Here is a 16,165-nt window from a genome sequence, read left to right as displayed (position 1 = left end):
CTCTAGATGAATACTATTGTTTTACTATTTTAACTTTATAATACTTAGACATTAAAATCAATCAAAAATCAAACTATTATCAACGTAAAAGACTGAGGTACATGACACATAAACATTTTACTAACCCAGATGTATTATTTAGAAAAAGTAGTACCTGTAATTCAATTTGTTATATGTTTTAGCCTTTTACAAAGAACAAGTATATGAAGCTGTACTCACTGCCACTAAGAGATCTCTGTCAGCTTTAGTAGATTCTACAAGTTGTTCAGAAGAAGAACTAAGAACTGCCAGTGTATTGTCTAATCCTACATACTCACCAAACACTAGTCCTCGTCGTACCAGTAGAGCTGCTTCTGCTATGAGCAGGGTATCATCTGCTATGACAGAAAGACCGAATACCAGTATGTCAGCATTATCCAATATGACTTGGACTACAGAGAAAACAAATGATCTCACATATCTTCAGTAAGTACATCATTTTTGTAGCAGTCAAATTGTTTATCACATACTAGAGTTATTGTAAAACATAGTAGCTGGACTGATGTTTAGTGGATTATGATACAGATTACCAAGATAGGATTATAGATAATGACATAGGAAGAGAAATAATCTGTATCTTTTTAAAAAGTTAATGCTATTTTTATAACATGTGCAATAAATTACTACACATCAGCATTAACGAAACAATTTTTTATCAATTATTAAAATGTAATTTTTTCATATTGAAATTAAATTTCAACAAAGATCTTTTAAGGTTTGATAGAATATTTGATATGGTAGGTAGCCACTACTGAATTCTAAAACTGTTGTCCTTTCAGGTTTGAGATAGAAGTTGGTTTTAATATTCCAGTTATAGCAGTACAGCCAACACTAGACACTGCCCAGACAGCCATTAATGATGTGGCTTCAGCTGTTGTAGAATCTTGTAGAGGTAAGGTATTATAATGAAGCTTGTCACTTAAACCAGACATTAATATGATGTTTGTATTATAACGAAGCTTGTCACATGCCACTGGAAGAATCCTTAAAGATACTAAAGGCAAGGTTAAGTATTTTATTGAAATATAATAATTCTGTCCTACTTCCTACAGAATAGATTTTTAATCATTCAAGTTGGAAGCATACAGTTGAAATTCCTAAACATTGTGCAAGACAATTTGTAGAATAAAGATGAGCCAGAAATAAAACAACATGGTTTAAAATAATAGATAGTTGAAGGTCAGCCTTCAGTGTATGATAACTGTTTGTACCATAAGTGTAATTGAGACATTATATCTCTGTACTTTGTTTTTTATATAGAATTCCATTAATGATTTTAATGCTAAGCACTTAATTAGTAATTAATTAATTATCATAACTTTCCTTTTTAGATGTAACCTGGGTAGAGAGGGACAGAGTTTATGATTTCCATGACAGAATTACTTCAGATGCAGAAGTTAATCAAATGTTGACACAGCTAACACACATCGTAGAAGGTAGGCAAAAGAATTAAAAATGTGAACACAACTTGTACATATCATAGAATATAGTTAGAGGCAGCAGAATTGAATCAAATTCTGACGCAGTTCACAAATATCATCTCAATGAAAGTAGATTAAAGGACACAATTCAATTTAATTTGATATTTAATTTTTATTGAATTTCATTCGAATTGAGATAAATGATAAAAATTGTAATTTAACATCATGAACATTAAACTCATAAATCCTAATATAATTTCAGAAGATACATAATATTTTATTTCTTTGCAGATGTAGAACCAGTGATCAACAAGCATATCTTCCACTTTAGTTATTATGATTTTCTCTGGAAAGATGATCTACATGGCAACTTCAAGGAATTCATGCAATCAGATCCTGGCATGTTTGCCATCAAAAGAGAGGTAGAGAGATACCTGTACATAGAAAAGAAGGTTCTCGCCATACCTGAAATCCTTCCTGTTGGTCCTATTTGTCTGAAAACTGACCCTATTAAAGATGCTTTACATGGATTTGCCATGCAGTGGAAGAGTCATTTCGCTTCTGTTTTACATGAAGAAGCCAAGAAAAAACTAGATAGTGCTGTATTGTACAGGTCTAATGTACGTAATAGACTAGAATTAGATGTGATATCATTGGACCAATTAAATAGTGCCTTACATTTACTGGAAGAACTCAGAGATATGGAAAACAAAATAGATGGAATTTATTTGCCTATAGAAACTATGTATGCCAAACTAAGGTAAGATGATATATTTTTATCCTGTTTAAAACATCTAACTGGTACTTAAACACTATTATTTCAAATGAATTTAAAAACAGCAGAAACATATTTCAGTTCAGATTTTAAAACAGAAAGGAAATGGGAAAGCCGTTATTAAGTAAGGTACCCCTCTGAAGTTATCTAGCAGGTACACTCAAAAATAGAAACCTTTGAAAAATAATTACATACAAATTTTTTTTAAATTGTGTTCGTTTCTCTAATATTGTGATCAAATTATGTTTATAAAAATAGTGAAAGTTCTAATCTTTACTTACAAGGAGTATATAATACTTATTATCATTACAGAGAATTTGAGCTGAGGTTACCTCGTAATGAGGTTGAGGAAGTTGATCAGTTACGAGACAAGTGGCAAGAATTGATGGAACTGGCAGAGGAAGTCAGGCATAAACTGTTGATAGAGAAGAGAGGAACATTTGAACAAGAACTGGATAAACAAGTCAAGGTAAATACAAAATATCTTGCATGATAGCATAAACTTCGATCATAAATGTCTAATTTGCTTCTTGAAGACTTGAGTATATTGATTTATTGATGTTTGCAAAAAACATTTTCTCTTTTTTTGTTTGAAACAAAATGAAAAGTATCTATATTTCTGGTTATATTTTACTTAATTTCTCAATTTGTTTTAGGGTGGCTGTGTAGTTATAGGAAAGATCTTAGACATGAAATTAACTATTGTACAATTAAAAATTTCATAGGCATTATCAAACAAATTAAATAGATGAATAGTAAAACATGCAATTGAAAATAAGATGTCTAGCATTCTAAGGAGTATCAGTTATTGTTTTATTCATAACATGGCTAGTCTAGTGGAAAATTAGATTGTACATATTGTATGGACATGTCTGTTGTTGAAGATTAATAATAGCCTCTAACTTTATTTATGGTAATTTTGTTGCATTGTCTGGTGACTGTTTCAATGAATATACCTAACAATTGCTTTGATTTTTATTTATGAAATGTTTTATTTATTTTCAGTCTTTCAATGTAGAAGTGTTGCGGTTCAGAAATGACTTTGATGGACAAGGTCCAATGGTTCCAGGAATACCTCCATCAGAGGCTGTTTCTCGTCTTGATTTCTTCCAACAGAGTTATGTTTTATTCGATCTGAAGAGAAAGACTCTAGACTCTGTATCCAAACTATTTGGTATTATATGTAAACCTTTCATTGAACTTGATAAGACAGGAGAAGAATTACATCTGTTGAACCAGTTATATGGACTGTTTCAGAAATTCATTAGATTTGACAATAGGTTTAAAGATACATTATGGGCTGATGTTGATCTGGAAGCTGCTCATATTGAGGTAAGAGTTATATTAGGAAGTTTATAAGGTTTACTTAGTTTTGATAAGAATTTGATATTTTCTGGATGCTGCTCATATGAAGGCACTTTTACTCAAAAGTTTTTTAACTGTAAATGGATAGTATTATTAAAAAAATCGTTTCACTAACTACAGGGTTCAGACTTACCTATATGAAAACAAAAATAAAATTTGTTTGATTCCATTCATGATCTTTTTCTCTAAGAGTTTGGTTTCATGAAACTTTATTTGACATCATTTGTATGTTTGTTGGGCATAACATATACTTAAGAATTTTTGAGCAAAGCAAGGAATATTCAAAGGGGGGATAATTTTCTTAACATACAGTTGAATTATGTACATGAGAATAAAGATGGATGTTGGAAAAATGTCAAGCAGACACATTGATTTTCTCAGTGCAAAGATGTAGTGATCAAGTTAGTGCATAAAACATTTAGATGATGTCAAAAACAAGTGTATAGTAACAGACTTTATCTGGTAATGGAAATGATTAAGAATATGATATCCACCCTCAGATACATCCTGGCTACTGGCCATGTTGCTATGATATGAAAATAAAATTGTATGTTTAAGGTTGAAGGATACTGGGATGAGTGTCTGGCTTTACCCAGTAAACTGAAGGATAAAGATGCCTACAATGATCTGAAGACATCCCTACAGACATACTTAGAAGTATTCCCTCTTCTCAAGGCACTTAATTCAAAGGTAAAATGAATAATTTGTTCATCAAAAATACATATACTTCAAATGTTTACCCACTGTGAAAGAGTTACTGTAAATTCAGAAATTATTGTGATGTTTTGATTATTGCGAAAAATGTGACAAGGTTATTATCTCAATAATTTAAACTCTCATTTGAAATTTTGTAACATAAATGGAATTTTTTCCTTTGATGTTTTTATGAAATAATTTGCTTAAAAAGTGTGGTGAGGAAAAACCATGGTATATTATATGCAAATTTATGTTGTACCATACTTTGCTAATTAAATATGCAACTCGACTAGAATCCAAAGGAAAAAAGGCGGAGCTTCAGCCATGGTATAACATATTCATTTTCATGTTATTCCATGGCTGAATCTCCACCTTTTTTTGAAATGTATCCGCCTCTAAAATATTTAGGAAACTGTAAAACGTACTAAAAGGTCAAGATCTTCATTTGTTTTCATTTTATAAGAAAAAGCACAAACTATAAAGGATTGTTATGAATTCCCTTAATTTTGGAAACAATTACTTAATGTTTCTTCTTTCAGTTTTGAAAAAAATAAAATGTAAAACTATCATTTCCTTTGCGAAAATTCAATTAAATTTCGATTTAAAAAGGGGGGTACCTATACAAAAAGGAATAAATATCGGCTACAAATATCTGTGAAAAAACATGATTAGGAGACGTACACTATCTACGCCCCTGGATCCGCCACTATTCAAATATTGTTTTATCATTAAAATTGTGTTTTAATAAATAATCCAATAAAATAATGGAAGAAAGGCATTTTTCAATTAGAAGAAAATTCTGTAAAATATGATTAATTTATATGATACATTGAAAAAAACAAAACAATTCTTACCGTCATTAGAATAATTATTTAATCCTTGTCGCTGGAATTCGACATTTTTGTTTACCTCAGTCTGATGACATTATGAAATTACCTGCGCCTACACATACACGGGCGCAAAACTAAAAAAATAAATTGGGAAAATCTGACATTTTCTTTACGTTCTGTAAAGTCAGGGGTTCTATTACATAAAATACACAGACGATCATACACGAAGCGCAAAAGTGACTTGCGCGAGCTTCCATTTCATTGGATAAAACTGTAACGTGATCAATTTCCAATATTAGTTGAAGGTCTTGAAGCTGTCAATCATTTTATTTATATTACAAATTTTATATACCATGTGTCTTACTCATTAACATATTTAAACAAACTCATCCTTTGGATTCGTTTGTTTAAATATATTAACTCGTAAAAACCATGGTATATATAGTACTTGTCAGGGTTTCCCCTGGGTCAATTATTTTTTTCGCCACCTCTTTCGCCAAAACAATATATTTTTCGCCACTTTATTATTTTTTTCGCCAAGTAACATGATAACTATATTTTTCGTTTAAAATTTACCTTTTTTTCTTACCCCCCTCCCCCCTTTTTCCCTTAAATAAGATGATTTTGCCCCATTGTGTCTATGATTATTCTGTCAAACTTATTTTAGAGTCTACATTTAATGAATAAGCACTAAACATTTACTTTAAAACAACAGATTTTGTTTTTAACATAAAAGGGGAAAATATTCATTGTATTTTAAACAACTTTTATAAATGAGGGGGCCACTATACTTTTTAATAATAAAGAAGATATAAGTCCTGGAATACAACAAAATTAATGGACATGTTTTGATTATATAATTCCAGTATAGTTCGTATGGAAAGTTTCTTTAAAAGAAAAATATTGATGTGCCCTTTTGTACTAAGAAGTGGTTTTTACAACAAAACAAAAGCTTTTATCACATGATATTTTGATCCCTCGTTTCATGTGTAGTCATAACATTGAAGGGCTACTCTCATTCAAGGCGTTGTTCCCAACCTTTTGGATAGATTTCTTCATAACGACAGTTTTCTTTTCTTGACCATCGTTAAAGGTTGAGACGTAAAACTATGCTTGAAACACACGGGTCACTCAAACGACTTTAAAGTAGTCTCCCTAATCAATTACTTATATTAAAGTCAAAGGATAATTAAAGTTTTAAATCGGAGATTTTTCTTGCTTTTGAATTTTTTTCATCACAACAACAGCTTTCTTTTCTAAACTATCTTTAAAAGGAGATGAGACGTCAAAAGTTCGCTTCAAACACGTGCATCGCAAAGTCGTAAATAAATTCTGTATGTGACATTTAGCGGAAGCCATTTAACCATATCATTTTGTCAAACAGTTCAATCAACACCTTTATTAATTAGTCCTTTGTTGTCGATAGCTATAAAATGCAATCAGCTGATTATTGATTTTCTGTCCAAATCTTAATGAGGTCAAGGTGAATTCCGAGCATTGTCTGATCGGGTAAAGTCCGAGAAACTCGAAAAAGTTAATAAACAAGATGGAGGAAAATAAATCGTTCTATATATTTCTTTCGCCAAATTCTTTCGCAAATGACGAATTTTTATCGCCACAATTATTATTTTTTCGCAAATTGCGAAAATGGCGACCGCCAGCGGAAACCCTGGTACTTGTATATGAATTAAAGAGGATTTTTCTGAATATCGCAAAAATTAAAATCACATTTTAGTCTAAAATGATAAAATCCCAATATTAAATGCATGCAATAATTTCCGAATTTTTAGTACTAAATATATCTTTACATATTCACTTTTTCAATTGAAATATAATACAGAAATTATTATTAATACATTCTATGGTAAATTGGTTAACATAGACTTCAGAGCACACACATTTTGCAGTTTTGCTTATACCACTATATTTATATGCACCATCTTATAATATGTGTACCTTAAACAGAGAGATGAGAAATATGATATAGCTGTAAGTATGGGTGTGTTTGATTGGTTTGTTGTAACTATGGGTCTACTTGATTCATGATCTTCAATTGCTTCCAACATTTATAAAATTATCTGCTTCAAAAAATAATAAGTATGTTTAGGGGGAAGTAAGCGATGTAGATATTGGAGGAATACAACAAAGCAGAAGAATAAAGAAGTCAACAGGCAACAAAGTTTTTGATTATTTAGGACAAACAGCAACAAGAAAAGAATTGACTGGGAGACTAGCAGAAATGCCTAAAAAATTTAGAGGATTGATTATTCACTGACCTTCAATTTGAATCTTGACCAATTAATCATATCTAAAAATGTTTGGATTTATGTTGAAATAACAGATATTGTGAACTCGTCAAGTTGTTTAAATTTCTGTCTAGAGTGTTTATGTTGAACTTACTTAGCTGTTAGAATCCTTAATCTTAACATTTGCAGTGGTAGGATAAAATTTAGGGATTTCTGTCACTAGTATCCAAACCAGGATGATCCATTTTGTACATATTTATAAATTTTTATCATATAAAAATGAAAAAAACTAAGCATTAAATAACTGAAAATAAGACTAGACAACTCTTTGGTTGTGGTAATAATTAATTTGATTGAACCAGTTGTTAGAGAATAAACATTTGTTACATGTGTCCTTAGTAAAGTTCGGATATATCTTAATAATGAAACAAAATAAAACAATGGAAAAATACAAAAGAACAACATTCTACATGTATATCAAACTGAATGAAATTGATACCTTGACTTTCTGCAATTATAATATGTGATTACATCCTTATTTGGGCCTCTTTTCAATTGAAATACAGTCGACTCTCATTATGGCGAAATCAGCCGAATTAGAGAAATATTTCAAGATACACGAATTTTGAATGCTTTTGTTAACTTTAGGACCGTAAATTTAGTTGGACTCAACCGAAATTTCGACTCATCTAATTTTGACTCATCGGGAGTCGAAATGCATACATTAATATGGAACAAAGTTCGGGACCATGTGAAAACTTCGACTCATCCGAAATTTTAAGTCAACCCAGTTCGAGACAATGAGAGTTAACTGTATATTTTGTTTTATGGATATGAAATCATATGAAATTAAGCTGTGTTCAAAGATCCAATGAACAAGAAAAAACAATTTAATTTAGAAAATGAAACATGTTGGAACTACTCCTTTGATTTTTTTTAAAAATATATTTATGTCAAAGTGTATATTTGACTTACTATGCATGGTTCGTAGTAGATAACAATTTTTTTGTACTTTCAGGAAATAAGAAATCGTCATTGGTCCAGAGTTATGTTTGTCACACACAGTTCATTCCCATTAGAAGCCAATGTGTTCAAATTGAAACATCTTTTAGAGATAGAATTAATCAAGTAAGTTTTAACAATAAAATACTTTATTTTATGGTATTTGGAATGTAAACAAGACCATATTACAATAATAAGCCTGGTATCTTTGATAATTTATAAAATGAAGTGTGGTATTAAACTGTTTTTGAAATGTACATTCAGTCAAGAAACCTTCATGTCAATACAACCACTAAATATCTTTTATCATTATATGGAGATATACTGTATATTTCAATTAGACAGCAACCTTACAGCTTGAAAAAAACGTAAAGATCTAGAAGTCAATGTATGTTTTTATGCCCCCACTTACGATATTAGTGGGGCATTATGTTTTCTGGTCAGTACGTCCGTTAGTCTGTCATTCCGTCCGTCCGTCTGTCTGTCCTGCAGTAGATTAAAGTTTTTAGTCAAGGTAGTTTTTGATGAAGTTGAAGTCCAATCAACTTGAAACTTAGTACACATATTCTCTATGATATTATCTTTCTAAATTTAACACCAAATTATAGTTTTGACCCTAATTTCACGGTAAATTGAACGCAGAAAATGATAGTGCAAGTTTCAGATTAAAGTTTTCGGTCAAGGTAGTTTTTGATGAAGTTGAAGTCCAATCAACTTGAAACTTAGTATACATGTTCCCTATGATATGATCTTTCTAATTTTAATGCCAAATTAGAGTTTTAACCCCAGTTTTACGTCCACTAAACATAGAAAATGATAGTGCGAGTGGGGCATCTGTGTACTTTGGACACATTCTTGTTATTCACGTTTTCAAAATCTAAAGAACTATAGGTAATTTCATTGTTGTAAACCAAAATGGAATAAACATTTACATCATTGGTTGAATTTCCATCGTTTAGAATGTTTTAAAACAATTACAACATTTGGGTGTAGGCTTTTAAAAATATAACCCAGAATGCATTAGATTCTGAAACAGCGAATTGCATTTCATGTTTAGGAATAAGGAAAATATTGATAAATATGAATATTTTCTCACATTATCTCAACTGTAAATGAAGGAATAGCTATAACTAAGTTTTTTTTTCGTCATCATTATTGGCATTTTTTTGTTCTTCTAATTATAAGAATGAATGCATGATGTAATTGCATATTTTTCTTTGTTATGATATGATTTGGTTGGAATTTTGCAGACATAAAACAGAAATAGAAGAAATCTGTCATGGTGCAGCCAGAGAGTTAGAATTAGAGATCAAAATGAAAGTAACAGAGGAAGAATGGACAGAACAAGTGTTAGCATTTGAACATTACAAGAAACGTGGACCTATGTACCTAGATAAAGCCTTTACTGAGAGATTACTAGAACAGTTAGAAGACTCTCAAGCTTTACTGGCTAACATGTTAACATCTAAGTATATAGCTCCACTCAGAACAGAAACAGCATCTCTGGCAGTCAAACTAAAGGAGGTGGCGGAAGTCTTAGAATTGTGGTTAGAAGTACAAGATTTGTGGCAGTATTTGGAAGCTGTCTTCACCAATGTTGCTGCTGCCAGGGTTTGTATACCTTAATTATGAAATAAAAAATACTTGCTTTGATAAACATGAATATTAGACAACAATAAATCTGATGATTGATTAAATAATATTATGTACTTGTTATGGTAAAACTAAACTTTGATTTTAGCAGCCAATATTCACCTTGTTGTTTTTGGGATGTTATATTGATATAGCGTTAATTTAGAATTTCAGTACAATCCAATGTCTGTTATTATGCTTTAAAGGAACTTTGAAATACTTATTATTTTTCCTTGAACTTCAGAAGTTCTGACTCATTTTGTTGCATGTTTTCATTAATTAAAATTTTCCATTATTTGAAATTGAACATTGTGATAAAAAGGTGGAAACTAAAAGAACTATTATTAATAAATCAGAATTTCAGTACATTGTTGACAAACAGTGTTATATACTTTTTTTGTTGTTGTTGTTTAGGAACTGCCCCAAGAAGCTAAAAGATTTACCAGAGTAGATAAAACTTGGATGAAACTGATGAAAAAGGCATTTGATACAAGGAACGTTCTTCAGGTATGAATGATAATTGAACTCTTGTTACATGTCTAGATTCTGTAAAGGTAACCTTAAACATGGGATAGTCAACCTGATATGATGGAATAGTGTTACTATGATGTTGATAAGCAGGTTATGTCAACAGTTATTTATGGATTTCTGTACAAAAAAAAAAGAGAATTAACATGAATTATCGACAATCAATGAGAAAGCATTTACTTAAATACATTTAGAGGTCAAGATACATTGTTTAACAATAGACTGACATCTATACAATATTCTAAGCTGTAGACCAAACCAAGCCTAAAATATGTTGTGAATAAATTAAAGTTACAATGGAGAAAGCTTGTCAGTAGAAATACAAAAACAATAAAGCATTTTGGAAGGGGTGTACAACATATAAGTAGATTTGTTAAAAGATTGTATTTTTATTTGCAGTGTTGTCATGGAGGAGGAGAAGGATCTAAGGTTCTCCATTATAAGATTATCTATGATGAATTAGAGATCTGTTTTAAATCACTGATGGTATATCTAGACAACAAGAGGAGAGCTTTCCCTAGATTTTACTTTGTCTCTGATCCTATTCTATTGTCAATTCTGAGTCGTCCAGCAGACATGGAATCCGTGAGACCACACCTAAGGTAAGGTTATAATCCATCCACATAATCAGAAGAGTGCTTTTTTTAGATTATAATATCTGATACTTGTCGAGCAATCATTGTGTCAATCAGACCTCTGGTATTAACTTATAAAGTAGAATGAACATTAAGCAACCAACAATCAAACAATATAAATAAGAATTTAGTATTTCAGTTTTGAGTTGCCAAAAAAGGGCACAGTTACTGTTCAATCATAATTGTCTTATAATGCAAATTCATGAAGGAATAAACTGATATGAAATTTCTTTTTAATTATGTTTTGAAAATTTCACATTTTTGAAAACTTCTCTATTTTCAACAGATCACTGTTCAGTTCAATATCAGATGTCAAATTAGAGGAAGCCAACCCACCTGAGGATGAGCTACCAACTGATGAAATAGGATTTGGCAAAGGTACTGATGGACACAGGACCAGTACAAGTTCTCGAGCTGGTGGTAAATCTATGTTGTCTCCTAGTCTTAGGAGCACCACACCACCAAAGATAGATAAGAGACTTACAGAACATTATGTAAGTCAGTTCAGTATTTAAATTCATGAAGAAGTAAGAGATTAAAAGTAGAATGTTATTCTAATTTCAAAGAGAAATGAAATGAGGACGCCATATTAAGATTTTGTTTTAATATGTAGTATTAAGATTATGAAGTATTTATACAAATCAATAAAAAAATATTTCTGTCATGTCTGAAATAGGTTGTGACTAATAGATATGGTTACCATAGCAGAATAAAAGTGTAATGGAGTATAATGAGACTCAGTCTTCCTCATTTCTTGTTCTCCTTTGTAGAAAACTTTACTAATCTTTAAATGTCAGCTGTAAACTTTCTATGTCAAGTGTTAGAAATTAAATCTTTTAAAAATGTGGCATTCTTGAGCTTTTTAGGACAATATTTGTCATTGTTTGTTTTTTTGTGACTGAAAGGGTTTGTTTGGAATATTTAAGAAAAAGTATTTTATTACTAACATTATGCAATGACTAAAGTAAAAAAATGCTATTTGAATATTGTGAGAGATAGTAAAAATCTTTTTATTTTCTTAATAATGTTTATAATTAGAGCAAGGATGAAGTTTCTGCTCCAACCACCTCAGAAACCAAGAAGGTATAGAGATGTTGTATTCAATTTTATTACTTTTTGTTATCAGTTTGTATTGATGATATATGGAACTATATGCACATGTGATAAAATGAATGTTTGTCATCAAAATGGTTTTTGCTGGTTGTACCAGAATTATACATGTGAATGTTGTATTTGAAAAAAAAATTGCATGATTTGACAAAATTGTAGTCGTGGTGATGCGCACAGATTTCAAGGTTGAAAAAAAAAATCATTATTGCACAATTAAATGAATATATTTATTTTATTGTTTTCAGGGATTAAGGGTATATAAAGTGTTAAAATAACAAAATGCATGCACATTGTTTGATTGCTGTGTAAGAAAAAAGAAAAGTTAGATGCTAGCACATTAATAAATTGGCCTAAACCTACAAAAAAGTAACCTGTTTTTTGGCATTCTTTTAACAAATTTCTGAATAATTACAGATCTTTTACATCTCTTAAAACCATTTAGAGAGTTCAATGTCTAAACGTATTAATGGAAATATGAAGACAGGAGCTTTGCTTTTATATGTAACTCCACAAAATTATAACAAGGTTTCACAGTATAAGAATAAAACTTATCAAAATTTAAAGGTTAGAGATACTTCATACCTCTACACTTAAAGCAACAATATTACACACACAATAGAAAAAAGATTTAAGTCACAATCAACTTTGAAGATTACATTCAATCTTAATCAAAATAACTGCAACTTTTGCATGTGAAGAGTTTATTACCCCAATTGAATTACATTGCCAATGATGGATGATGTTATGATTGACTTCAGCTTTGAAGGAAATAGAGCTTTAGGTTGCCTTCATTTAAGATGGTACAATTCATAGTTAGTTAGAACAAAAACTTGTTCAGTGCATGAGGTCAAAGGATCGATAATAGAATACATGAAACTGGACATTGAAATAGATGAGACTGCAAGAATATATTTACTTTTTGTGACATGCAATATATTTTTCTGAAATATCAACCCTGTAATATTTTTCAAAGAAAAACTAATAAACTTTGTAATTAACATGTTCAGTTTTACAAGTAATATTCTTCAGCTTTTATACATACTTTTTTTTTTGTATTCTTTGCTTAAATTTGATTCTGAATTGATGTTTTAAATTTGATGGCTTTTGCTTAGCAACACTTAGCTGAAGGATCTGAAAATCAAATTCACAATTATTCTGGTGCTGCATTCATAAGCAGTATGAACCAAGAATACAGTGAATGTAAAAAATGGAAAACAACACGTTTTATGATTTATTGCGTCCGAAGGGCTTTTCTGGATTTACCTCCATCAGGAATGCTCAAAGCCAAACATTTGAAATCAGAAGATGTATAAGTACCAAAAATCGTTGAAGAGCTATATGTCAAAAATACCTAAAATAAATAGCCAAATTCATCTAAAGCCAACTTTGCCTAAATGTTGTTTATTTTTATGGTCTAATTTGTACACTGTTTAATGAAAGGATTGCTTGTATGTTGGTTGTTAAATGTCCAGAGTATGGCAAATATTTCATGCATGTTTAGAATGATTTAACGGTTATGATGAGATTTGATATATATTACAAAAAATAAAAGTACTATCATATAATTATACAACATCTTGAACATAGGTTTTATTTTTAGAAATATTGACATCTTTGAATGGTTAAAAAAAATACATATGGAAAATTTGTAGAAAATAAGAATTGTTTCATTTGTATGTTTTACAATAAAAACAGCATAAAAAAAGTTGTTGTTGTTACAAAAATTGAGTTTTGTAAGTTTTGCAGAAAACCCCTGATTGAATCAAATTTGACAAAGTGAAAACTTAGAAGGAAAATTCAAAACAGAAAGAAACCTCTCACTTGTATTACAGTCGTATAAGATTCCATCATATTGACAACAATGTGTGAACAAAACATATAGACATAATAGGATAAACATATTCCATTGTACATTTGAGTATAGATGTTACAATTTACAACTTTTATTTTTTTAAGCAGAGTAAGAATAAGAAATCAAGAAACAGCAAAGTTTATAATCTTGGAAGTTCTTGTACTACTTCTAAGAAAAGTATTTGGAATGTCGCGGTATTATACTACACAATTCTCAAAAGTTTTGTTATTTGTTCTCTGTTGTTGATTGCAAAGTTTTTTGTGCAATGTATTTTGTTATATTCTTTTCTGTTTTATGCAAGGGAATACTTTTCATTTTCCCTGCCATTAAGTATTAGTTGGCCTGTTTCTGTATCAGAAATGTACCATATTCACTCCAACCTTGTTCAAGACAAAAAAAATACTTCCTTTCCAGTTATATACACAATATTTGAAAAAAACTGCATGTTTGTTTCCGTAATGCAATTTTTTGTATTATTTTTTTTGTTATTTCCTTACTGTTTGTAACTTAAAATAGGGTTTTTAGACTACATTTTCATTTATAGTACTTGTATAAGCCTGGGAAATCTATGAGTTAGCTTTAAATTTTTCTAATATTTGCGTAAAAATGGCAAAAATTATTATCATTGATTTTAAAGAGGTATTGTCAGTTAGCCTATGAAAACCTTTGTCTGTATGAAGCTTGATATTCTTACAAAAACAGATTTTATGCTAAGTTTTAGAAGCATGCTGAAATATTGAAAAAATGTAGTTTGTTGATTCGCCTGACTTTAATATAGAAGAAAGAAACTTTTTAATTATTGATAACTAATAATATTATACAATTGTTAAACTTTTAAAATAAAATACAAACATTATTCTCATATGAAATTTATTCAAAGTCTGTCATATAATGTAATAAAGAGTAAAACATATTAATTTTAGAAATATAATTTGTAAAATGTTCACATTACTTCAATTTAAATTAATAATGGATTTATTTAAAATTTTCAGAGTTTAAATCCGAGTGTTATGCAGCATGGTCCTTCCTATCTACCATCAGAAGGTATCATAGAAGACATAATACTGTATGAGGCTACAGCCATATCAAGTTCTGAGGGAGAAACTATTGCACTAAAAGATAAGGTTGGTATCTTAGTTCTTGTTAGTTCCAAAGATGACTTTTCCATATTTTTTTTTTATTTTGCCTCATTTAGTGTTGAAAAGATAAATGGAGTTCAAATAAATGAATGAATGCCTTTTCATTACTTAGGATTCATTTATCTTTGTGGGTTCAAATTTTCGTGGATTAAGGAAACTTGAAATTTGTAATTCCTTGAATATTTGAATTGGTGGTTACTCAGTATCTATGAAATCCGTGAAAAATTGGTACAATGAATGAATAATGGTAAATGCACAGTATTTAATTTAGGTCTGCCTCTATTTAGGGAGTCTCAACCCCGTACTAAATTTGAAATTGAAATTATATTTATTTGAATTTAAGGTGAAACTAGCTGATGGTGTAGAAGTATGGCTTCTGGGATTAAGTGAATCAGCTGCCAAGACTATCAAAGAGATGAATAACAATATAATACAGGACTGTAATCAAGGGGTGGTCATGGATGAATGGGCATCAAAGGTCAGTTGTCTTAAATTATAGTATTTTGAAATTTTTCTTTAAGAAAATAGATTGTTAAACTGTGTACTTTCTTGCTGATAAAGATGTATGTATTGTTAAAGTACTGTAAACAAAACAATTTTTGCAAGTTATTTATTTCAGTTACATTCACAATTGGAATAATTAATTGAATATAAATAGTCATGAATTAGTTAAGCTCTAAGAATTTCTTTTAAATTGTGAAACTAAATTGTCAGGAATTTGGTTCCCAAGGGCTAGGTGTAAAATAAAGTATTAACAATGATAAGTAAGTTTACAGTTTTTGTTTTTCACTTAAAAATCTATATTTAACATTTTTTCTTGAAACATTACTTGTTATTCCAGAAACCTACATTATTACAAAAATGTACCAGTAATTAATTTGTGTTAAATTTATGT

At 30.0% G+C, this 16,165-nt stretch overlaps 1 protein-coding gene across 4 annotated transcripts in view; it reads left to right on the top strand.

The window, feature by feature from the left end:
• The window catches only part of LOC139490773 (uncharacterized), a 97,329-nt gene that overhangs the window by 17,397 nt on the left and 63,767 nt on the right, over nucleotides 1-16,165 (top strand). For 2 of the 4 annotated variants that reach the window (XM_071277760.1, XM_071277761.1), the window contains exons 19-35: nucleotides 183-465; nucleotides 819-931; nucleotides 1,371-1,475; nucleotides 1,752-2,220; nucleotides 2,548-2,704; nucleotides 3,241-3,567; nucleotides 4,159-4,290; nucleotides 7,092-7,115; nucleotides 8,391-8,500; nucleotides 9,625-9,985; nucleotides 10,421-10,513; nucleotides 10,934-11,136; nucleotides 11,456-11,663; nucleotides 12,208-12,252; nucleotides 14,236-14,325; nucleotides 15,124-15,255; nucleotides 15,614-15,748. In XM_071277760.1, coding sequence (XP_071133861.1) covers nucleotides 183-465; nucleotides 819-931; nucleotides 1,371-1,475; nucleotides 1,752-2,220; nucleotides 2,548-2,704; nucleotides 3,241-3,567; nucleotides 4,159-4,290; nucleotides 7,092-7,115; nucleotides 8,391-8,500; nucleotides 9,625-9,985; nucleotides 10,421-10,513; nucleotides 10,934-11,136; nucleotides 11,456-11,663; nucleotides 12,208-12,252; nucleotides 14,236-14,325; nucleotides 15,124-15,255; nucleotides 15,614-15,748 — 2,987 coding nt within the window. The remainder of the gene's footprint in view (nucleotides 1-182; nucleotides 466-818; nucleotides 932-1,370; nucleotides 1,476-1,751; nucleotides 2,221-2,547; nucleotides 2,705-3,240; nucleotides 3,568-4,158; nucleotides 4,291-7,091; nucleotides 7,116-8,390; nucleotides 8,501-9,624; nucleotides 9,986-10,420; nucleotides 10,514-10,933; nucleotides 11,137-11,455; nucleotides 11,664-12,207; nucleotides 12,253-14,235; nucleotides 14,326-15,123; nucleotides 15,256-15,613; nucleotides 15,749-16,165) is intronic. The other 2 variants (XM_071277763.1, XM_071277762.1) reach the window with 2 other exon arrangements.

The sequence above is a fragment of the Mytilus edulis genome, chromosome 10 (assembly GCF_963676685.1).
Source record: "Mytilus edulis chromosome 10, xbMytEdul2.2, whole genome shotgun sequence".
Classification (NCBI taxonomy): Eukaryota; Metazoa; Mollusca; class Bivalvia; order Mytilida; family Mytilidae; genus Mytilus; species Mytilus edulis.
This window is presented reverse-complemented; position numbering and strand designations above follow the sequence as displayed.